General features: G+C 39.2%; 1 protein-coding gene across 6 annotated transcripts in view; it reads left to right on the top strand.

Annotated features, from left to right (window-relative positions):
• LOC146465917 (uncharacterized) overlaps positions 1 to 25,618 on the top strand; it is a 49,577-nt gene that overhangs the window by 7,881 nt on the left and 16,078 nt on the right. Inside the window, exons 1-4 of one of the 6 annotated variants that reach the window (XM_085128312.1) lie at positions 7,684 to 8,391; positions 19,306 to 19,671; positions 20,859 to 21,218; positions 22,076 to 22,355. In XM_085128312.1, coding sequence (XP_084984438.1) covers positions 8,334 to 8,391; positions 19,306 to 19,671; positions 20,859 to 21,218; positions 22,076 to 22,242 — 951 coding nt within the window. In that variant the 5' untranslated portion in view covers positions 7,684 to 8,333 and the 3' untranslated portion in view covers positions 22,243 to 22,355. Of the gene's footprint in view, positions 1 to 2,258; positions 2,625 to 3,235; positions 3,563 to 4,069; positions 4,907 to 7,675; positions 8,392 to 16,844; positions 17,053 to 19,305; positions 19,672 to 20,858; positions 21,219 to 22,075; positions 23,051 to 25,618 lie in introns of those variants that run through there. The other 5 variants (XM_085128317.1, XM_085128316.1, XM_085128314.1 and 2 more) reach the window with 5 other exon arrangements.

Raw genomic sequence — 25,618 nt, 5'->3', positions numbered from 1 at the left:
AAAGTTTTTTGCCTCTAATAACAAATGCATCGTTTATTTCAATAAAATGTTTTGTTGGAAAAGCTTTTTGTTGATTTTTGTGTCTTTGTCAATTCATATATGCGTTTGAGAAGCGACAGATGCTAGATGCGCAATCAAGGACAATTTGCTTAAGCGGGTTGAAATTTGATATGCCAAAGGTCTTCATCAACAGGCCGTGAATTTTCGGCAATTTTTGCGTTCAAGTGTGTTTTTCGGCAAATGATTAATAGGTAACCATGTTATTTTACGTCAGAAAACATTTGTTTTTAACCGCTCTAGGAAAAAGTTAATTTATGCGAGAACTATGGAAACACGACAGGAGTCAAAGAATGATACTTGCCATTCATAAGTTCAGGATAGATTAATTAATAGTTTCTGTTGCATTTTATACCTTTGCTTTCAATACTTTATGTTTAGAACTCTGCTGCATTGCTTTCAGTACAAAGTTGTGGTTCACGTTGTAAGATTATATAATATATTGTTTATGTTAGAATAAAGTTACAGTTCTCTTCAAACAAAATGTTTGTGGTAAACAATACCAGCTTAATCTCTTCTCACCAGTATTCTGTGCAACATTTTTCAATCATTTTTTTATCTCTATCCTATTTCCACTCCTCCCTCTTCGTTTTCTTTTCAGTCTTATTTCCCTTTTCTTCAATTCTTTTATATCACATTTCTACACCAGTGCTGCAGTAGACACATGCAGTCTGAGACTGCCTATTTTTTTTTAATCAGGTCGATCTGGTCACTGACCCCGCGCTACACCAACAGGAAAAGAAATCGGCCGACAAATTGTGACGTGTAAATTGGCTTATGCGAATGAAACTACTAATGTAAATCCGTACGTGTAAATTAGCACTTTGCTCACGTAAATATGCATTTAAAAGGCCATAAAATAGTCTGGGAATGCAGTAGTCCAGTCCTGATCCCTCCGCTCTCTGTCACGCAACCCACGTGTGTTTTGTATAAATCGGTTCTTGGGTTCCCCTGGTTAATGCGAATAACATTTCGCTTGTGCTATTCATGTCAATTGCTACAATTAAATTTTCCCTTAAAATGGCTTCTTTGTATAAAGTAATCCTGTTTATGAACAACCTTGAACGACTCAAATTAAATGAAATCAATTAACATCCCACCAGGAGCCCACTTAATTAACTCAAATAACATCCTTGCGACATCGGTATTTTCCGGCCCTTTCTTATTTAAATTACCTGCTTATGCAGCGACCTTACGCAATGCCAATGCGAACGTCAAAAAACACAAGAAGGTTCAACTAGCCGATTAATATTTTTAGCATGCTTCTGACGTTATGTATAAACTTTAACGCAAGTGATAAAAAGATAACGTTAGAGATAAGTTACAGATAACGTTAACAGTTATATTTATGTCTCCGATATATCTGTACGAAATTAATGACCCGCCTTGTTATTCAGTTTATACTGCAAAAAGGTTGAATAAACGATCATTATTTATTTATTTATTACCATGGGCACACTACCACGACGGTGAATATTTTTCAGTGCTCAATCAGAACTTTAATATCGCCACTGTTATGTTTCCGTATAATTCGGCCACATTGTTGACGTTGGATCAGTCGATCAGATATTACACTGTAAACGTGAATAAGTTTGTAGTGAAATTTTCCTTGGCTTTGCTGCTAAACAGCCCTATTTTTCTGAGCCGTTCAAAAACACGGTCGTTAGGGCCAGGGGTAAGAGGGAGGGCCAAGGCTGATATGAAACAGTCCGATCGTTACGTTCGTAGGATTTCTATTCGGGGGGAGGGAGGGGGAGGGAGGGGGAGGGCGAGAGCCCCCTTTTTTCTTGTATACTTAGAAAGTTTTTGAAACCGTCTTTGGAATGGTATTATACAATTAATCGTTTTAAAAACCTAGAATGATGAAGCAGAATCTCCGCGAATGTGCGCTCTCGTCACACTTTCTTCGGCCCCCTCTTTCTGGATCTACCCCAGGTGTTTGCTGCCTCAATACAGATAACCATTGTCTCTCCTAGACCGTTATATTATACTCTGCCATTCATTTACTCTATCCACTCCAACTAGGTCTCTGTCCAACGCACCGAGGTCACTCGCTCCCAATATCATCGCCGGACCGTCTAAAAACCAGAACATTTTTATCACAATGGCTGCACTATACATTCAGCTTTTAAGCAATATTGACAAAAATTTTCATACACCCAGAATATCTTTACAATTTATATCACCCTTCTTCCTTTCAGGAATTATAGCAACAGAAACGGCAATAGTCCACACGAACCTGACAGCGTGCTCCCATGGTTTGCTAACCATACCTGTGGAACCCGTGAAGAACGACTTGATTATTGACCTGTACTGGAAATACAGATACTCTGACGGCTCAGAGTGGACCGACGTAGTTTACTGTAACAAGACAATGGCCGGCTGTGGGGTACTGATACCAGTGTTATCAGATGGCACACGAATATCGAGAGGAGCTAATGATCAGAGCTTAACCGTGGAACGCCAAAACACCAGCAGGGAACACATCCAGTTTCAGTTTGAGATTGTCTTGACGGGCCCAAAAGACGAGCCTAAAAGGATTTTTAAAGTGGATTTCACCACTGTCTGTAAGTCTAGTCAAACTGTTGTGGTCTTCAATGTTTACTTAAGCTTGCTCAAGCTGTTGAGGTGTTCTTGCTGGACCCTTACCACGGCCTACCAAAGGTTGAGTCCCTTACGAGTGTTGAAAAATGGCTGTAAATGAAGCCTGTACTTGAAGGAAGGCTCTAACTGGCCCTGTTCCACATACGTCAAAAGTTGTGAATTGTAGACTTATTGCCTGCCAAATGAAAGGGCAGCCTTTCTCAAAGTCCCACTTTCGTGGAGTGTAGTTAGGCGCACACCTTAAAAAAAGTCATCTTTTCGCAAGTCCAACGAACGAGATATATATGAGAAACATTTGCTAGGAAACGAGCGAGATCATTATGCTAAAACAAGAACACGCTGATGTGTTAAACTTAAAGAAGGGGTGACTTGAGGTGGTGTAGGGGATCATCAGTTGTAGCTGTAACTTGTATTTAGTTAACTGTAACCCAAACAGTTTCAATTCATTTGTTTACTTAGCTATAAGCAACAGCAGCTGGCTGATAAGACCAAATATGCCTTATTTTTAGCAAAGCATAATGGACACCAGCTTTGACCTTGCCTAATAATTTCACATCTTCTCTTTTACCTTTAGGTGTGGAGACTAAGATAGATGGTAAACTCAACTTGACCAGGGTTTTGTTTGACATTTACCCACCGAAAAAACTGAAGGAAATATGGCTTAAAGACGCAAACAGAACAGAGTTCGCGTACATCAACACTGAAAGGGGTGCAACTACCGACATGAGAAACAACAACCGGCCAATGCCATCTTTCTGGAGCAGGTTGAAGGTTATAGATCGCTCTTTGATGCTAACTGGAATACAGAAGAAGGATAACGGCATCAAGATGATATGCAGGGCAGAGTTGACAGACATGACAACTAAGAGAGCGACGATCCACATTTTAGTTCATTTTGCAGGTAATTGCTATTTTGTGGTATTTTTGATTTCAGCGAACTCTTTCAAAGTAGACACTCCTGTAAGGAAGACAACCCTCCAAGTCCGACACAATCTGGTCGGCTGGACGATTTTCAAATCCGCATTCAGTCACTTGTCTGCCTGTTACTACAAGCGACTCCCTGTAATTCGGAGTCCTCGAGCCTAGCTCTTTTTGTTCGCCCTGAGAGGTGTCCCGGTAGAGTTCGGCGGGGACCAGTAAAACTGATCCTCTGTTGGGATTTGCACCAGTCAAGTTTAGCAGCACAAGGCAAGTGTAAACAGAACCCACAAGTAGTAATAATAATAATAATAATAATCAATTTATATAGCGCTTTTTATATAATATATAGTACACTAATGATTAAATCCCTTCTAACCAGTATCACCCGTAGCTCTCTCGTTTATCGGCTAATGACTATTATAGCTTCAGCTGAGAAAAAAATGTAACGTACAATGTCTCAAGCCACTGTATTTTGCGTTTCCCATAGGTTCAGGGCCGACCACCCGCCCTCCTTTGAAACCGTTTTCACATTCAATGACTGTGAGTGCATCGCCGTCCAATACAACTGTCAAACCACCCCTATCAGTCGGCAGTACACCAGCTTCTCAAGGACAACTTTGGACAGTTGTTCTGACTGCGGTGGCGTTAGTTTTTGCCTCTATCTGAGGTGACGTGAGACGTCTTAGCCAATCAATATAGCCTTATTTCTACTTTTATGGTAATTATGCGTGTTCACTATTTGTGACTTTTTAGTTTGTAAATTTTGCACCCTGGCCGTGAAAGTTGCTGGCAACGAATGAAGTCAGAGAAAATTTAGTTCGTCAGAAACCGTTGAATTACATAATAGTAGGTAGTTAAAAACATACAAGCACCCATACGGGCGCCATTCACTGCTATTTAACCCAAAATAATTTAAAACAAGAAATGGAATATGTTTTCACTTAGGTAACTTACGTGCAATGTAAATCTACATTTCATTGCTATGGGTGAAGACAACCCTCCAAGATTTGAAGATTAAAATAAAATACAACATTTTTGGTTAAATCCTGTTGTTTAATGTCTCCAGTATACTCTAAGATCTATAAGATGCTAACCTGAGTTTGAAAAACGTCTCGTGTTAAATCGGGGGAATTGGTACGACAGTCTTGGTTTGTAGGTCTACGGCTATTCTTTGTGTGGCATTCCTTCTGGGCATGTGACCAGTGTTTGTACTGAAGTTACCGAGAAATTTTTCCCTTTCCCATCCGTGCAGAAGACTTAGCATTCAACCTTATGATATATATTATAAATCTGTAATTGATTTTAATGTTAGAAAGATGCATGATGTTTAGAACTGGAAAACTTGTGAACATCTCGAAGAAACGAAAATAAAAATGTCAACTTTAAGAAAATAGGTTAGCTGTGTATTTCAAGAGTTTAAAATAAGGAAGTGTTTCTCTGCTAGCTAGGAACCTTGTTGTCGTTTATAATCCAGCCCATATGGACGGCATCTAATTTCAATGCCTTGAATTTGTTTCAATCTTACACTGATCGTATCATTCTAGCCGGATAGTGCGGGGAGGCGCGAGAAGGAACCCCGCGTCTATTTCGGCCCACGCAGAGCCAGTAGCTGAATGGTCCTCTTAGTCCAGGTCCTTATTGAGGAAGACTTGTTGAACTAGTTGAAATAGTGCCCCCTCATCTGATTATTAAAGTTGCCTTTTTGCCGCAGTGCCGGCTTTTAAGTTTGTTCGGTTAATGAACCCTTTATTAAGCTTTTAACGCCAATTATATGTAATTTGTTCAGCAATTTACTAACTCAGCTATTATGACACAACAAACAAAGAAACAGCGATCCCAAACCAACGATCCCGCAGTCCTGCATTGGCGAAAGCAAATGACCGTCCATCATGTAGAGGTTTTCAGAAGTTCGTCCATTAATATTGATAATGATGATTATTATAATAATAATAACAACAACAACAACAACAACAACAATAATGATAATAATAATAATAATAATAATAATAATAATAATAATAATAATTAATAATAATAATAATAATAATAATGATTGTGTATAAACTTTATTAAAAACGACCATGAGTTACAAAAGGATTTAAAATGTAAAACTCACGTCGCATCTAACAAATTTCTTTGATCGAGAGCGATTAAGAGCGAGAACTGTTGAACTCTGTGTTATGGGCCGTGAAAGTGATCAACTCTAAACACAACCCTACTCACTCCTAAAATATTGTGTACATTTTCAGCAAATATAAAATTCTCGTATTCAAATTCTTGTGAAATAAGGATAAACATGTTCAACGTGAAGCTTTAAAATATTTATAAAAAATATATATTTATTCAATCTGCGTTGAAAAGCAAAGGAAATATTTCCTTCTGATATATATCATACACTAAAATGTGAAAATTCCAAAACCCCTATCAATCCTTAATGTGAAGAATGTTAAACGTTCTAATTCTAAAATCTCGCTAGTTGGTTATCGATTTCAAAGTCGGTATCTGTACTGTGCAGCGATGCTCTTCGCGTACAACCTGAGCCTCTCAAGCAAAGCAGCGCAGACCTCAAGACGGCGAATGAGACCTTGGCGAGAATCCATGACATGATGGTACTATAATCCTCGCCCATCTTGGTTGATAAAAGTTCGGCCAGTCTACTGTGATATCTCATGCATTCACCTGCAATTCCTCCGGTGGTAGTAAATACCAGTGGAGTAAAGGATCCTTGTTCCACTTCTAGCACCCTGCTGAGGTACATTCTCTTCTACTCGCACGAGTAGAAGATCATGCTGGCAGTAGATTTGTTTTGTGGTGACGTAAGGCCTCTATAAGACTTTGCATTCGGATAACAAACCCTAACATCAAAAAAGGCAGAACTTTGCCGCTCCCAGAAGCCACGAGCATGAATGTCGAGCCGGGCACCCGCTATTCTGTTTGTATCGGGTGTCAGCACTTCTCCGTTTCTCTTCTGAAGTACCAGTTTTAGCATTTCGGCTTCCAGATCACGCAGCTCATTATGTCTTTGAATTATGAAGCCTCCACGTCTGCATACCATGGCGTTGTCTACATCAAAAACATCTCCACGCGCACAAGTACGGGGTGTAGCTTATTTGCCAATCATATCTCAAATGAATAGCGTCTTTGAATTCTCTCTTATTAAAACAACGTACTCCTCTAGGTAGGTTCTAGAGCCTAGGACAGCGCCCAGATGCTTCTGGCCTTGCGTAGATACGGAATACTTCCCTTGCCATCCTCTTTCCCCTTTTTAGTAAGTATCCAGCATTTTTTAGCATTCGGATAATATCCTAAGCTAGGTCCCATTTCATTGAGCACATTCCACCACTTCCTCAGCTCTCTCAGAGTACCAGCGCCCGCTCTATCATCAGCATACCAGCATTGCTTTGTAAGGCTTGAGGAATTTAAGCGTGTAATTAACGGTTGGAGGCTAATAGCATAGAGACTCATTGCCAAGGTGTCACCTTGTGTAGCGCCTTCTGCAGATGTCAACTCTTTTCCACCGATGACAAATAAGCGCGCAGGCTTTCTGTAACAATAACACTAATACTAATACTAATACTAATACTAATACTAATACTAATACTAATACTAATACTAATACTAATACTAATACTAATACTAATACTAATGATAATGATAATGATAATGATAATGATAATGATAATGATAATGATAATGATAATGATAATGATAATGATAATGATAATGATAATGATAATGATAATGATAATGATATTAATAATGATAATGATAATGATAATGCAGGAGTGGGCTCCTGGATAATGATATTCTTTAATAAAACCAGCGATTCCGCAGTCCTGCATTAGAGAAAGCAAATCACCGTCCATCATGTAGAAGTTTTCAGGGTTCTAATGTTAATGTAGAGGTGTTCAGGGTTCTAATGTTAATATTTTGGGGTCAGAAATTTCTTCTGGAATAAAGATAAGTTTTGAAAATATTGTTAGTGATTCATTCTTTCGGATTATACTCTAATTTAAGTTGCGTCTGTGTAGTGGCATAAAAGTTTGCTCGAAATTTTTTGACTCGGCTCAGTCAAGGTGATGCTTCCTCACGAAATGAGGTTAAATGTCTTGGTTATTGTATGTGGTGTATAAAACAAATACTGATTTCGTTTTGCCATGGGTCTGTGCGAGCCTGCGGCTTGAAGCTTACTTCTTTGTTCTTACCGTTGACGTCATCTGTGCGTTATCTGATCGAGGGTTTATGATTATCACGTACTTCAAAATTGCGTGAAGCAAGACCCCTTTATGCGGTTTCCTTCACCTGGTAGGACGAGGGGTTTTGTTCAACTACTGAGCTGTTGAAGTCTGAAGCTATGAAAACTCGAAAGCACTCACTAATCTACGTTTACTACTAGTTACTAGGAATAGCTGTATCATCACTTTAATTTGCTTCCAAACAATGCGGAAAGTCAGCGCATTTCGATTGGAACAAGGCTCGATTCACAGCGTGGGAAAATGAACCCGCGCTTCAACCCAGCGGCGGAAGTCCGGTCTAGATGAGAACTTCATTCTGAAACTTTCCCTGATTATTTTCCTGGTTCGTTATTCCAAGGTTAAGACCAAAGAAGGACACAATAAATGATAAGCAATCAAATCTCAATAAGCTGTGTGTATTTTCGTCTTCGGTTACCATGGTGACGCACACGTGCCTTTGAGTATTAAGGTAAAGAACGCTCGCAAACTCTCCACTCTTGGATATATCAGCAAAAGATGAAGAATTCTGTCTGCTGCAGCATATGTGTCGCGCTGATTTGGACTCTGCTGTTAGGTAAGAGAGTTATATTCAGGTAACTGTTGTTGTAACTGTTTTAAATTGTAACGTCATGGTCAGTCTCAAACATACCCTGAAGAAGCCGTGCCTTTCGGAAATATTGACCGTGAAAACAGCCTTGCCATTCTTTTTTTTTAGACTATTTGTTCTACAATTTGTTGCTGATTAGATCCTTTACTACAGGATCCGGTACTTTTGTTTTGTTGCGGTAGTCCTTCCAAACAAATTTACCGGTTTGTACTGTATGTTAAGGTAGTTTCCTGTTTCACCTGTGACATGTTCCCGGACCCGCGGTATTGAAGATGATTTACGAGTAACGATGTAAATAAGAAAACAAAATGGAGTGGTTTTATTTCATGTTGTGAGACTAGAAGGTCTTGTCTTACGGGTGACAATTGGATATCAGGAATGAGTAACCGTGCAGTTTTAGTTGCTGAATGAATTAGTGAATGATCATCGCAGTTATATACGCAACTTTAATTAAGCAGTTGCGAAAAGAAAGCCTGAAAAAAATTCAGGCTTGAACGGGATTCGAACCCAAGACCTCTGCGATATCGGTGCAGTGCTCTACCAGTTTAGCTGTCAGGCCAACTGGGAGCTGGTCATTTTGTGAATTCGTATTATACCCATAGAGGTGATGAGATGAAACACCGATGAAAGTGAATATATGAAAATTTATATATTTGAACGGCTGAAGAAAGAATGAATAAGTGTTTAGTTCACTGGCGGGCTAACATATCAATATCTTGAAATCTCACCTGCATGATCTTTTTATAACTGTGTGATATGGTCTGATATGCACTCTTTGATATGTATCTGAGTATTTGTCTTGGAAGGAAAATGTTTATCTTCTGATTTTGGGAAAGAAGTATTGTTACATTAAGTCTCGACAGAAAGTTGTCGTAACTTGGCATGTTACTGAATCAGCGCTGAATTTGAATGTTTACAGTGTTACGTTCATAAAAAAAGTACTTTTATTTGTGGTATGTATTTGTTGAGTGTTGGGTGAACTTAGCAAATCAAGGGAAATTTCCCCGCCCATTCTCACTTGTCGTGGCTATTTCCGCTTTCACATTCGTTTCCGTAGGGGACCCGTAGGGGGATTTATCACGCAACCAGCACCTCCTGAGTTTGCGAGATGGCTCTCTGGTACCCCTCCCTGCCGGTATTTCCCTTGATTCATTCCAGCCCCTATCTTATGGAATTTAGGCGCAGGTTGTCGTAACTATAACTCGATACCGAAAATCACAAGGAATGTTATTTTTCTCAACTAACTTGGCCTTTTTACTATAATTTCACAAATTATAGAACTTATGTAAAAAATATCCATAGTTATAATACTCGATCTTCTTTCAATAATGTTTTGGCTGTGCCGAAATGCCGCTCAAACGCGGGTCTCCGAACATTTCATGTGAGTGTGACTAATATCGTTTGTATTGTGCTGCATAGCAATACTTAACTTTGTTTTCACGATGATATTTTTATATTTGATCAATTACAAATAGGCTTTACCATTTCCTCATATTATTATGATTTCCGGCCTACAATGTAAACTACTGGGTCTACCAGTAATGCAAGCCAATAAAGTTTATTTATAGTTATTTTGCGATATCCGGCCTACATCAAAAGTTTAAATTACTGAGATTAAGGTCTGTGCACTGTATATGTATACCTTGTACAGCGATCTGAGGTAACAAAGAACCGAACGAAGAATGTCTTGTAAAGGACGCCGCATGATTTGCTCGAAAGAACAGATTGCAAACGCTTGAGATGCAGCTCATAAAGTTGGTTTTTGAAATAACTGTACTTGCAACATAGTGAAAGCGACGCATGGCGAATTTGAAAGTGACCGTGTACGAAAACGCGTTCCACTGTGGTCTCTTTGCGTGTCATTTCTTTTTTCGCGAATGACAATGCCTTCTGCATTCCCCAAATCAACATCTTTTGAGATTGGCGTCTTTGACATAATACGCACGCGCAAGTAAGTTCAACTTGAACACGAATTTGATGTTCATATATAGACTTTATATTTTGTGTTTTGGTGAGAAAAGAGCCGCCTTGAAAGGCTCGAAAATGGATTGTCACAAAGTCGCAGTTGGTAGGGAATTCGAGAGAAATGGAAGGGGAAAAAACCTTAAATAGTAAAGAAATCGCGTTTGTAGCACGCAAACCTGCCGCGGTGAGGAGGCAGAGCCCGATGAGTTGGATGTTCAATAAAGAGTAACTCGGATAAGGCAAGCGAGAGGAAGGTCACAAAAATTGCTGTTGTTTGTTTATTTGTATTCGCAATGAAGAAAACTAAGCAGACTGAATAGAGATAAACTACATTGTGTCTCGTGATCACCTCCCAAAGAAACATCTTTTCAGTTATCCAGCGAAATCGCGCTGAATATCGCCTGATACTTAGTCGACGATGCCGTAGGCCGAAGTGGCTAAAATCAGGGAATATTCTACAAGATTGACCAGGATAATTGTTTTATTTTTCAACACATTGATAACAAAGCGCAGCTAGGGACGATCTTTATTTTGCCCCATTTTTCTCCCCGACACACAAAATTACGTATATCGCAAGATATCTGTTGACGACGTTCGACGAATATCAGTACACCATGACCATCGTTGGGCAGTGTAACGATGTGCTGTATGTGTTGAATACCAACGTGCAGTGTTGACTGAAGGTGAAATCACATAACCATTTTTGGTAAACAAGTCGTATTTTGTAATGCTCAAATATTCGATAGACAGTGATGCATGTGACAGGGTTAAATGAAAGTGAAAGAAATCGATATTGGTGTACTGTCTTGAGTGGAATCGGGTATTGGTGTCTTGAGTGGAAAGGATTGCGTTGGCGAAATTGGCTTATTTTAATGTCTTATCGCCAAAGTTAATGATTATTTTATACCTCAGAGGTGTGGCCGGTGAACGGTGCAGTGGCTATGAGTGCTAAAGTTAAACTTTGTTCATTTACACGTTCGTACGTGAAAAATTTTCGGTTGTCTGCCTCAAAATGTAATCTAAGATTGCTTACAAAAACAAATGTGCGCGGGAAATCCGAATTTGGGGAACCCTTTTTGTTCTTAAGTGATGCACAGAGAGCTGCCTCCGCAAACAAAGAGCAAGGGATATTTTCACGTACACTGTAGTACGTTATATTTTTTGCCCACGTTCTCTCACTTCAGCTAGAGCCTTATCCGATCATATTTTCAAAGTGGAATTTTTCAACACAGTAAAGCAATTGGTAGGGAAGTCATGTCTTCCCCCGATTTTACGAGTTAACAATTGTCACACCTTTGGGCATACATTCGATTTTACCGATCCAGGTATGACCAGCAAAGCCTATGACGGTGCATCTTGGCACAAAGGCTATATAAACTAGTATACCGGAACGGCAGTGAATGCTGCCTTGGGGAGGCAGGTGACTGCTGTTATGATGGGAATAAGAAGGGGAGGTTGAAAGAGTTGAAAATGACCCATGGTGCTCATTTGAAACCGGAAAACACAGTGATGACAAGAAACGTGTAAAACAACGGAAATGTGTATTTAATGACATGTTGAAAGTACAAAGGAAACAGAACTTACAATTGTATTTGTTTGAAACTGTTAAATATACAATAAATTGTAGTGTGATTTTACTTAACGGTGGAACAGACTTCTGAGTTATACTTACTGTTACTAAGTAGTGAGCGTTTCTAGAACGCCCTCTATTAGAGTGATTACATAAAACCTGTGAAACAGCTACATACAAGGCTAAAAATATCGGACATTTGAAATGTTGTTTCCTGTTGCACTTGTTTATTTGGTAAGATAATGAATCTAACTTTTGTTTTACGGGGCGAATAAACATACACCAAGATATCAAGTTCGGAACGAGGCGTATAAACATGCACCAAGTGATCAAGTTTAGAACGAAGTGTGAAAATTCACACCAAACGAAGCAATGGAAAACTAAAGTTTACTGACCTTGCAGTGAATACAATGATTCGCGTAAATAAAAATCTGATAGAAAATAAAATGTTGTTTACATGTCAAGCATGTCATTGAAAACGACTAACATCCAGTAAAACATTTGAAAAGCCGTATGTTATTCACATATTCATGACTTAAGCTGAGCTAAAATGCAGTTTTGCCCTGCTGAAAAAATATAATCAGAAGATTGCACGATTGGAATTAAATACGCTGTCTCAGCGCTTTCGGCGCGGCCGGCTTCGAGAGTTCTGAAACATGGCTAAACATGAATGATTCTTCTACAAATACAGTCCTTGTATGCATTATTTGCTTTTCACATGAGGTAGTGTTCAAATTATAGTGTAAGTACGTAGCTTGAGTGCCTACGTTTTGTATTTAAAAATGAACAAAGTTGGAAATAATCAACGCAGATAAGCTTACGTAATCAACAACACAACTTTCAAGAATTTGCCTTCATTTTTACCTCGAGGGTTATCGAGGATATCCCTGACGCTGAAATTGCAAATATATTGCGTTCTAAAATTAAAAGAGATTCAGTTTAGAAAATATAAACGAAGTAGAAACATTCCGCAAAATCAGGGGCATTCAAAACGACGAAAAATACTCACCTTGATTTCTCTCCCTTGCTCTCTCCGAAACTGGAAAAAGCAAAGCAGCGCGTTGCATTGTGGTGCCCACAAAATTAACCACAATTCCTTTTTCCTTTGATCTTTGCGCGACCACAATCCTTTGCATTTTGCAAGAAAGCTCTCGCAAGGCCCCTTAACTATATTTCTGTGCCGATTAGAGTTGCTGCCTTGCTCGGTCGCTTCAGGCTCCCTCGCTGCGGCAGCAATTAGGAAAAAACAGTTTAAGGGGTCAACTGATATCGGGATTACACTAAAGTATTATGATTTCTAGAAAGTTGCAATTACAGTGATAATCAAATGGTATACTCCTGCGTGAAATTATTTCCTAATTTCACTCGTCACCATTTGATTACATACACTAATTGTATTTTACTACGACGTAAACAGATTGGCATCAAATCAACAACTAGTCAAGGTTAACATTTTTACGAGTTAACAATTTTCACACCTTCGGGCATACATTCGATTTTACTGATCCAGGTATGACCACCAAAGCTGATGACGGTGCATCCTGGCACAGATCCTATATAAATCAGGAAAAAACAGTTTAAGGGGTCAACTGATATCGGGATTACACTAAAGTATTGTGATTTTCTAGAAAGTTGCAATTACAGTGATAATCGTATATTACTACTCAATGACGTAAAACAGATTGGCATCAAGTCAACAACAAGTCAAGGTGAAAATTGATCATATTTTTATTGGAGACTGTGAAATCAGACCAAAAGCGGGTGTGAAGAACCCGCTGATACGAGGGGTTTCTGTAATGGTAAATAAATTCCCATGTAAATAACACTTGTTCTGATACTTTTATTGCTTGTACAATGTAAGATGAAATAGGAAAGATCTTTCTAGGCGGTCCACTGACATATGCTGATTCACGTATTTGTTTCTAGTCGCGCGTTGACTATTGTAAACGACTCTACTTTATGGCTTGCCAGCCTATCAGCTTAACAAGCTGCCAAGGGTCCAAAAATGCTACAATATTGCCATGTAGCCGCTCCGATTGTGATGGGCTTTTACTTAATCCTGTTTAATTCATTACTCTCGTCACATTATATGGGAGATCGCTCTTTTACTGTTACTGCTTCTAAGCTTTGGCATTCGTTGCTTTTTGCGATAACAAGTAGCCCCTGTGTTACCAATTTTTAGAAGACACTTAAGACATTTATTCCAGAAAGCTTTTATGTAATCTTTATGCGGTTTGTATAGTTTTAGTATTCTGAGTAGGTTTATAGTTTTAAACGTTCGATATATAGCTATTATTACTATCGGCGCAATGTAAGTAAGTATTATTATTATTATTATTATTATTATTATTATTATTATTATTATTATTATTATTATTATTATTATTATTATTATTATTATTAACTGTGAGATGATATTGTGAGCGGTACATGGAGATGATATGGTGAACAGTACTTTAATAGTGGCCATTCAAATTCTAGGAATTTAGGTGATCAATACACGAAATTTACGGTGGTATTTAATTACCTCTCACGCTAGACTGCGTCACCTTTTCTTTCGTTTGCATTCAAATTTGACTCACTAGCCTTGTTCAAGGAGAAATATTCTTTTGATTTTTGAGCCCAAGAACGAAGAAGGAAGTTAGTAAGGTTAATTTGAATGCAAACAAAAGAATAATAAAATGTCAGCCATTTTTACATACGGGTCTATTGCTTCCTTTGTCTTGGAGCTTTTGCCCCCGCACAGTTTGTATTCACACAAAGTGTATCGGACCGACTATCCAAGCATTTTCGTGATAAAAGGCTTCCGCGCATATTGCTTGTTTACTTCGTATTTCACTGACAATATCGCTAACCGAATCAGCCATTGTTTAAAAGAACGATTAAGAAGAATCGCTAACTTAAACATCCCATAGTATAACGTCCAAAAGAAACCACAACCACATTAATGACTGTAAATAGTCATTCTACTGAATGACTGATATTGTTTTAGACGTTAGAATGTTTATTTGGGGAAATCGTTTTATCATACTTAATAAGAGGCAATGGTTATGAAGCATAACAAACTTCTTTGTTATATGCTTTTGTTAGCATTGTTGACCTTGACCTTGCACAAACCGCAATAGATTTTCAAATGTGTTGGACTGCAACTGACCAATAGAAACGTTTCTGTTAAGATATTCGACTGTAGTGTCAACGTTAAAACAAAAGATTGTGCACGGTCGTGGCCCGCCTTCCAACGTAAATCGAGGCACGCCACCATTGTTTTCATGGGTAGGTTCCGCATAACCAGTCCCTCAATTAACTATGGTTTTATGTAGGGTTAAGCTCATGATTTCCTCTTTCAGGAAGTGCTTTGTTGATTAGTTGATTTCCAGAATAAAATATTATGTTATCTTGTGTTAAATCTTTTTTTCTGTATTTTTTTAATTTTAATTTTTTGCGACAGAAACCCGAGTTTGTCTGATTTGCAGCGTCATCTTATGGACACACGGCCGTGCGTACGTTGAGAAATGTACCATGATGACGCCAACAGAATTTAGAAAGGGAAGCACGTACGCGCGCTATGTTATAACGCCTGATACCAAACCCAGGACGCCGAAGGCCCCATGGCCCACAAGATTGAGGAGGATGATTGTTTTATTATTCAACACATTGATAACAAAACACAGTCAGTTTATTGCATTCCTTACGTTCCGTTACATAAAATAAAAATATAAACACAAATGGTGTAGTAACACCCTTTCGTGAGTCGGCCCGACCCACGAAATAGTGTACACTGTTTTTTTTTTATAAGAACGTCTAATTTTGGAGCTGAGGCTGACCGTTCTTATATTTTTTTTGTGATTTGAGGCTGAAAACGTTCTTAACATGTTCTTACTTTGATTACATGGCATACACTTTATGTATTTCAGTAAATCACAGCGGACGTGACCAAGAAACCTATCAAAGTGATTATGACAAACCGAGATGAGTGTGAGTGTCACCATTGTTAATGTTATACAAAACATGCCCTTAAGTATTTTGGTTAATTTACATTTGTTACCTTGATTTATATACAGATTAGCAAAATACAAAAAACGTTCTTAATCGACTCTCAGCCTGAGGAATGTTCTTAATACGTTCTTGAAATTTTGGTTAATCTCAGCCTCGACGTTCTTATAAAAAAGTGTATATCGCAGGATCATCTGTTGACTGCGGATGAGGAATTTTCAGTGCACCATGACCATAAATGGGCAGTGTTTCAATGTGTCGAATAAACGATACAAATACCTGCTCACGCAGTTTCCATTTGACGCAATATACTGGCACGCGTTAATCATCAGGAATTAATACAGCTTCAACCTAAGCTCGACCTCGATGTTTTGATTCCGAATAAATGAACTCATTCACAGCACAAGCTTACGCTTGCATTTCGTCATTTAGGCTGTGACAGTCATGGATGATTAAGGCAAGCTTTCGTTTCTCTTACATGGATCCATATCTCAAACCAGCAGTTTGCACAGGAAAAATAAAACACGTGGTTAACATATATCCTTTGAGAATCTGAAAATAGCAAAAAAAAAAAAAAAAAAAAAAGAAAAAAAAAAGGGGCATCGAGAGAAATAAGATAAAGAAACCACCAAAAGAATAAAGAGCCATTTAAGGCGCGCTGCCTGACATATTTCTCAGTATGAGATAAATATCCAAAGCGAGCTCGATTTCTCTTCAAAATCTATTGCAAGGACTGATGTTTAGTTTTCACATACATTTTTCATTAATTTATTTTGTTCTGTTTCATGTTCCGGAATCATACGTTCCGAGAATCCGGAATGTTCCATGTTCCGGGTCGACGGACGGGTCGGACAATTTCATCTGACAGTAACTATTATCATGCAGAGTTTTGACAACAAACGATTCCGCTAATGCGTTTCTGAAGGACCACTCTAAAAATGAATGAAAAATTTTCCCCGCAGCAGATAAATGCTATATATTCAAGGCAAGATCGATTTGTCTTCAAAATTTGTCGGAACAAGGACGCGAACAGTAACTCAGTTCTGAAATGAAGAAAACGATGGATCCTTTGATGATATTTTTCCTGCTGTTTCAGTTTGGTAAGTGATCTCAGTTCACTTTGTTTGAATCCCACGCGCCAAACTGGAACCTAGGATTCTTTTGCTACAATACTTGTGTTTAAATTGTGGAGTTCAATATTTAACGCAACTGATCGTCACAGGCAGGCTGACATTACTTCATAGCAAATTCCTACTTAGTTGAAGTTTTGTAGAAAGTTGTAACGGTTATTCCTTACAGGGAAAACAGTGTTTATTGGTACCTAGATTCGATATCAGATACACGAAGGACGCGCTTGCATATAGAGGTTCTATCGTATGGAACACTGTTTTTTAAAGTGAATATGGAGTTGAACATTCGCAGCAGAAAGAACTGCAGCACCGGTTAAGAACTAAAGATAATTTCAAAGATTTGACGTTTGCATTTCGTAAATAGATAGAATGGATAGTGCGGATGTTTACCCTGCTAACAGAGGCTCTTACTTTTTATTGCATTGCTCGGCGGCGTCAAAAAGCCAACTACATAGTACGCGAAATCCCAGAGACGCGAACAACTTCGTACATGAGAATGATGTATTATTCAGTAAGTGACACAGGCATACTCGAAAAAAAATACGAGTGCTGCTATCAGGAGTCGAACGTAAGACCTTCCGATTACTAGTTCGGATGCTCTACCACTGAGCTACGGGAGACTCGTGGGAACTAAGACCATTTAACTAGGTTCATGGGAGAAACATCCTGCATACCGCTAGGATTGGAATATCATGTGTGGCATATGCAAAATGGCACTGATAAATGTGAATAAACTTCAATGGACTTCAATAAACTGCAATTGAAAAAACTTCGTACATGCTGTTTGTGAGTGACTGGTTCCTAATTTGTTTAATATTGTTATGCTTTCAAAAGAAATATTGTTGAAGGTTTGTTATAGTAAAATTATTTTATTTTTCTTCTACATTTGAAATATGTTTCTCCATAAATGAGCAAGAGATCAGGTGTAATCTGTTGCATTGTCACTTCTAAAAACATCAATACATGCAAAATCTCTTCAAATAATAGAAGAGCAGGTTATATTCTTGATATGCACAGAAAACTACTTGACGTTGTAGCTACGTTGTGTTTTGATATCATACTTTCGTTCAGTTTACTTGCAGGATTTTTTTTGAGGGGTGAACTGCTTGCGGGAATTTATTTTTTTTTGCAATTTTCCTTTCAAGGAATTTTTTTTGGGAATTGTCACCCCCCCCTCCCGTGATTTCTAATGGCCCGCCCCTAAGTAATCCTGTTTATGAACAACCCCTTGAACGACTCAAATTAAATGTAATCAATTAACATCCCATCAGGAGCCCACTTAGCTCAAATAACGGCATCCTTGGGACATTGGTACTTTCCCTTTCTTACTTAGATTACCTGCTTATGCAGCGACCTTACGCAATGGCAATGTCAACGTCAAAAAACACGAGATCTAGAAGGTTCAACGAGCCGATTAATATTTTTAGCATATTTCTATGACGTCATGTTAACGCAAATGATAAAAAGATAACGTACCATGGGCACACGACCACGACGGTAAATATTTTTTAGTGCTCAATCAGAAGTTTAATATCGCCACTGTTATGTTTCCGTATAATTCGGCCACATCGTGGACGTTGGATCAGTCGATCACTCCAGATATTACACTGTAAACGTGAGTAAGTTTTGTAGTGACATTTGCGTTGGCTTTGCTGCTAAACAGCCCTATTTTTCTGAGCCGTTCAAAGACACGGTCTTTAGGGCCAGGGGTAAGATGGAGGGCCAAGGCTGATGTGAAACAGTCCGATCGTCACGTTCGTAGGAGTCGTATTCGGGGGGAGGGAGGGCGAGGGCGAGAGCCCCCTTTTTTCTTGTACATTTAGAAAGTTTTTGTGACCGTCCTTGGAATGGTATTATACAATTAATCGTTTTAAAAAATCCCACAATATTGAAGACGAATCTCCGTGAATGTGCGCTCTCGCCACACTTTCTTCGGCCCCCTCTTTCTGGACCCGCCCCAGGTGTTCATTCCTACAATACAGATAACCATTGTGTCTCCTAGACCGTTATACTCTGCCATTTATTTATTCTCTCCACTCCAATTAGGTCCCTGTCCGACCGGCCGAGGTCACTAGATCCCAATATCATCGCCGGACCGTCTAAAAACCAGAACATTTTTTATCACAATGGCTACAGTATACATTCAGCTTTTAAACATTATTGGCAAAAATTTTCTTACATCCAGAATGTCTTTACAATTTATATTACCCTGCTACATTTCAGGAATTATAGCAACAGAAACGGCAATAGTCCACACAGAACTGACAGCGTGCTCCCATGGTTTGCTAACCATACCTGTGGAACCCGTGAAGAAGGACTTGATTTTTGACCTGTACTGGAAATACCGATTCTCTGACGGCTCAGAGTGGACCGACGTAGTTTACTGTAACAAGACAATGGCCGGCTGTTGGGTAAAGATACCAGTGTTATCAGATGGCACACGAGTATCGAGAGAAGCTAATGATCAGAGCTTAACAGTGGAACGCCAAAACACCAGCAGGGAACACATCCAGTTTCAGTTTGAGGTTGTCTTGACGGGCCTAAAAGACGAGCCTAAAAGGATTTTTAAAGTGGATTTCACCAATGTCTGTAAGTCTAGTCAAACTGTTATGGTCTTCATTGTTTACTTAAGCTTGCTCAAGCTGTTGAGGTGTTCTTGCTGGACCCTTATACGACGGCCTACCAAAGGTTGAGTCCCTTACGAGTGTTGAAAAATGACTGTAAATGAAGCCTGTACTTGAAGGAAGGCTCTAACTGGCCCTGTTCCACATACGTCAAAAGTTGTGAATTGTAGACTTATTGCCTGCCAAATGAAAGGGCAGCCTTTCTCAAAGTCCCACTTTCGTGGAGTGTAGTTAGGCGCACACCTTAAAAAAAGTCATCTTTTCGCAAGTCCAACGAACGAGATATATATGAGAAACATTTGCTAGGAAACGAGCGAGATCATTATGCTAAAACAAGAACACGCTGATGTGTTAAACTTAAAGAAGGGGTGACTTGAGGTGGTGTAGGGGATCATCAGTTGTAGCTGTAACTTGTATTTAGTTTACTGTAACCCAAACAGTTTCAATTCATTTGTTTACTTAGCTATAAGCAACAGCAGCTGGCTGATAACACCTGAATATGCCTTATTTTTAGCAAAGCATAATGGAGATCAGCTTTGACCTTGCCTAATAATTTCACATCTTCTCTTTTACCTTTAGGTGTGGAGACTAAGATAGATGGTAAACTCAACTTGACCAGGGTTTTGTTTGACATTTACCCACCGAAAAAACTGAAATGTTGAAACTGAAATGACTTTTAATTAAGCCTGTACTTGAAGGAAGGCTCTGACTGGCCCTGTTCCACATACGTCAAAAGTTGTGAATTGTAGACTTATTGCCTGCCAAATGAAAGGGCAGCCTTTCTCAAAGTCCCGTTTTCCTGGAGTGTAGTCAGGCGCTCACTTTCAAAAAGTCTCTTTTCGGAAGTCCAACGAACGGGATATATATGGGCAACATTTGCTAGGAAATGAGCGAGATCATTATGCTAAAACAAGAACCAGATGTGTTGAGTTTCAAGAAGGAGTGACTTGGGGTCGTATAGGGGATCATCAGTTGTAGCTGTAACTTGTCTTTAGTTTACTGTAACCCAAACAGTTTCGATCCATTTGTTTATTTAGCTACAAGCAACAGCAGCTGGCTGATAACACCAAATATGCCTTATTTTCAGCAAAGCATGATGGAGATCAGCTTTCACCTTGCCTAATAATTTTGCCTCTTCTCTTTTACCTTTAGGTGTGAAGACTAAGATAGATGGTAAACTCAACTTGACCAGGGTTTTGTTTGACATATACCCACCGGAACAACTGATCGAAATATCGCTTTATGACGCAAACAGAACAAAGTTCGCGTACATCCACAATGATTTGGGTGCAACTACGAAAGTGGCAAACAGCAACCGGCCAATGCCAGCTTTCTGGAGCAGGTTGAAGGTTATAAGTCGCTCTTTGATACTAACTGGAATACAAAAGAAGGATAACGGCACCAAGATTATAAGCAAGGCACAGTTGACAGACATGATGACTAAGAGAGCGAGAAGGTCAAAAATGCCGGGACCTCAAGTGAAAACGATCCAGATTTTAGTTCATTCTCCAGGTAATTGCCATTTTGTAGTATTATTGATTTCAGCGAACTCTTTCAAAGTAGATACCCCTGTGAGGAAGACAACCCTCCAAGTCCGACACGATCTGGTCGGCTGGACGATTTTCAAATCCGCATTTAGTCACTTGTCTGTCCGTTACTACAAGCGACTCCCTCTAATTCGAACTACTTGAGCCTAGCTCTTTTTGTTCGCCCTGTGAGGTGTCCCGGTAGAGTTCGGCGGAGACCAGTCGAACCGATCCTCTGTTTGATTTGCACCAGTCAAGTTTAACAGCACAAGGCAAGTGTAAACAGAACCTAGAAGTAGTACACTAATGATTAAATCTCTTTTAACTATCACCCGTAGCTCTCTCGTTAATCGACTAATGGCTATTGTTACGGGACATTTTCAGTAAAAGTATATTCCACTCAGTTTAGGAAGTAACCGTCAAGTAAAACACATTGGTGTTGAACACCTGCTCTTCTTTCGAATAAGAAATGAGCTTCAGTTTGTAAAGGCACGAAAAGTAATTTCGATTGCGTAAGCTTAACACTCCATTTGTTAAGCTTACGCAATCGAAATTGAGTAGTCGAAATACTATTGGCAATGGCTCTTATATGAAAAATGTTCTTTCGTAAAAGCTCTTGAGTTCTGCCTGTAAGAAAATGAGTCAAGATCTGCAATAAACGCTATGTTCCTGTGAAGATTTGGTCCAATTGACGTAAAAAAGATCTCGGAAGGTAGCAGGGCACCTCTCGCTCAGCCACGGAGCCAAATTCGCCAAAAGCCCCTGTTACACTATTATAGCTTCAGCTGAGAAAGAAAAGTAACGTACAATGTTTCAAGCCACTGTATTTTGCGTTTCCCACAGGTTCAGGGCCGACCACCCGCCCTCCTTCACATTCAGTCAATGTGAGTGCATCGCCGTCCAATGGAACTGCCAAACCACTCCTATCAGTCGGCAGTACATCAGCTACTCAAGGACAACTCTGGACAGTTGTTCTTACTGTGGTGGCGATATTTTTTGCCTCTATCTAAGGTGACGTGAGACGTCTTCGCCAATCAATATGGCCTGTTTTTTACTTTTGTACGTGTTCAGTATTTTGTGACTAGTTTAGTTTGTAAATTTTGCACCCTGGCCGTGAAAGTTGCTGACAGCGAATGAAGTCAAAAAATGAGATATTTTTATATTCACTTGTGAGACTTGTGAAATGGTGAATTCACTGCGTCAGAAACCGTTGAATTACATATTGTACATTATGAAAGAAATGTGATGGTATATTTCCAGCCTGGTGAATGAATGAGAATGATGATTATTCTAGAAAGTGACGCAGGCATACTCGGAAAAAAGAAATCCGAGTGCTCCTATCCGATTACTAGTTCGGATGCTCTACCACTGAGCTACAGGAGACTCGTGGGAGCTAAGGCCATTAAACTAGGTTCATGGGACAAACATCCTTCATACTGCTAGGATTTAAATGTCGAACGTGTGGTATATGAAAGAAATGTGATGGTATATTTCCAGCCTGGTGAATGAATGAGAATGATGATTATTCTAGAAAGTGACGCAGGCATACTCTATTTCTTTTTTCCGAGTATGCCTGCGTCACTTTCTAGAATAATCATCATTCTTATATTGTACATTGTAGGTAGTTAAAAACATACAGTATAAATTACAAAACAATGGTAGTTATGTAAGTGCACGGGCGCCATTCACTGTTATTGAACCTAAAATAATTTAAAACAAGAAATGGAATATGTTTTCATTTAAGTAATTAACTTACGTGTAATGTAAATGTACATTTCATTGTTATGGGTGAAGTAAAAAAAAACTTTTTTGGTTAAATCCTGTTGTTTAATGTCTCCAGCAGACTGTAAGATCTATAAGATGCTAATCTGCGTTTGAAAAACGTCTTGTGTTCAATCAGGGGAATTGGGGGGACCGTCTTGGTTTGTAGGTCTACGGCTATTCTTTGGGTGGCATTCCTTCTGGGCATGTGTCCAGTGTTTGTACTGAAGTTACCGAGAAATTTTCCCTTTCCCATTTGTGCAGAAGACCTAGGACGCAATCTTTAAAAATTACTCACCACAGTGGAGGTGAATAGTGATGGATATTAACCGCGCCGCGAAGCGGCGTTGTAAATATCCATCACTTTCACCGACACTGAGGCCCAGTTCATACGTCGAACTTTACGTGAGCCGAGCCTAATATCTATTAAGATCGACTCAAATAATTAAGTTCGGCAGTTGATTCAGACGTCGAACCTAACTGAAGTCGAACTTAATTAAAGCTAAAGTGAGAAAGTAGATTTTCGTGGTCAGCGGCTGTTGTTTTTACTCAACAAGATTCAAAATGGCGGGAAAGATGAATTCTGACATAGAAGAGCTTGTTTGGTAAAATAATGAAGACAGGCCAAACACGGCTCCTTTATGTCGAGATAGGAAGAATAGGAAGAATATGACCTTCAAAGATAATTTGCTCTTACGAGTGCGTCTTTCAGAGATCTCCCTTTTCTGGAGTGTACGAAAATAGGGAAGGGTCTTTGTAGATCTCTCTTAACAGAGGCTGATTTTCTATCAAGTGCCATTTACTCATCTGAATTGTTTTAGGTTAGGCACAAAAGGGCGATATTCCCTAACAAACGGCAAATTTTTTTTGCGCGTTTTTTGTTTGTTTTGTAGAGCCGACACTCTTTCGCGGAATTTGAGGTAACCTCTGCTGCGTAATCTCTGTTTGAATAGAGTAATGTTTTCTTCAAATGATAGCTTTTTTGCGGACAAATAAAACTTCTGGAGGCACTTGTTTCTCTTCGGCTGCTCGGAGGTGAATAGTACTTGGCTAATCACCTCCGAGCTAGCCAATCACCGCGCGGGAAAAGCACTATTCACTTGTGTGGGATAAACTAATATGATATATAATGTAATTAATTTTAATGTTGGAGAAATGGTGATGTTTATATCTAAAACACTTATGAACATCTCGAAGAAACGGAAACAAAAATGTCAACTTTAATAAAATAGGTTAGCTGTGTATTTCAAGAGGTTAAAATAAGGAAGTGTTTCTCTGCTAGGAACCTTAAGCTTGTTATCGTTTATAATCCAGCCCATCCAGACGGCATCTAATTTCAATGCCTTGAATTGTTTCGATCTTATACCGATCGTGGCATTCCAGATAGTGCGGAGAGACTCGAGGAGGAACCCCGCGTCTATTTCTGCCACGCAGAGCCAGCAGCTGAATGGTCCTCTTAGCCCAGGCCCTAAATGAGGAAGACTTGTTGAACTAGTTGAAATAGTGCCCCCTCATCTTTAGACGCAGTGCCTGTCTTTCAGTTTGTTCGGTTACTAAACCCTTTATTAAGCTTTTAACGCCAATTATATGTAATTTTTTCAGCAATTTACTAACTAAGATATTATGACACAACAAATAAAGAAACAGCGATCCCAAACTAGCGATCCCGCAGTCCTGCATTGGAGAAAGCAAATGACCGTCCATCATGCCGTAGAGGTTTTCAGAGTTCTCTAATGTCGAGTTATCGATCACAAATCGCAGCCGAAGCGACTGACATGCTGTGATATTTTGGGGGTCAGAAATTCCTTCTGGAATAAGGGTTAGTCTTGAAAATATTGTTAGTGACTCATTCTTTCGGATTATACTTTAATTTAGAGTTGTGTTCGTGTAGTGGTCTAAAAGTTTGCTCGAAAGCTTTGCCTGACTCGGCTTAGTCAAGGTAATGCTTCCTAACGAAATTTGGTTGTAATAAATGTCTTGGTTATTGTATATGGTTGTAAAACAAATACTTATTTCATTTTGCCATGGGTCTGTGCAAGCCTGCGGCTTGTAGCTTACTTCTTTTTTCTTAACGTTGACGTCATCTGTGCGTTATCAGATCGGTTTATGATTGTCACGTACTTCAAACATTGCGTTAAACAAGACCCCTATGGGCGTTTACGCGGGATGAGTTGCTGTATGTTTTGCACTGCAGGTGGAAACGTATCCTCCCGTCGCGATGGAGCTAATGGAATAGTTTGAGGCACAACGATAGCGTGATGTTATTTCGGGCGGTATCCTTGCGTTACGCTACGTGTCGTCATACCGGAAATTGATCTGCGATAATGTAATGACCACACACATACAGGCCTAACTCACGTTTTCTATTCTCACATTCTGGGTATTTAATGTCGATTAATGTAAGATTACACAATGTCCTCATTTCATGGAAAAAAAAAACAACAACAACAACAACAGCAAGAAAAACAGACAGGAAGCTCTCCTAAAGGAAAACTTTTAGTAAAAATTGACAATCAAACCTTTATTTTTTTGTGAAGTGGATTTCCACTAGCGTTTAGGAATCAGAAAGCTTATCAATGGCCTTTCCTTCTCGCATTGTGGTTCTATTATCTTTCAAACAGAGCG

This window comes from Pavona decussata, unplaced genomic scaffold (assembly GCF_977016875.1).
Source record: "Pavona decussata unplaced genomic scaffold, jaPavDecu1.1 SCAFFOLD_155, whole genome shotgun sequence".
NCBI lineage: Eukaryota > Metazoa > Cnidaria > Anthozoa > Scleractinia > Agariciidae > Pavona > Pavona decussata.
This window is presented reverse-complemented; position numbering and strand designations above follow the sequence as displayed.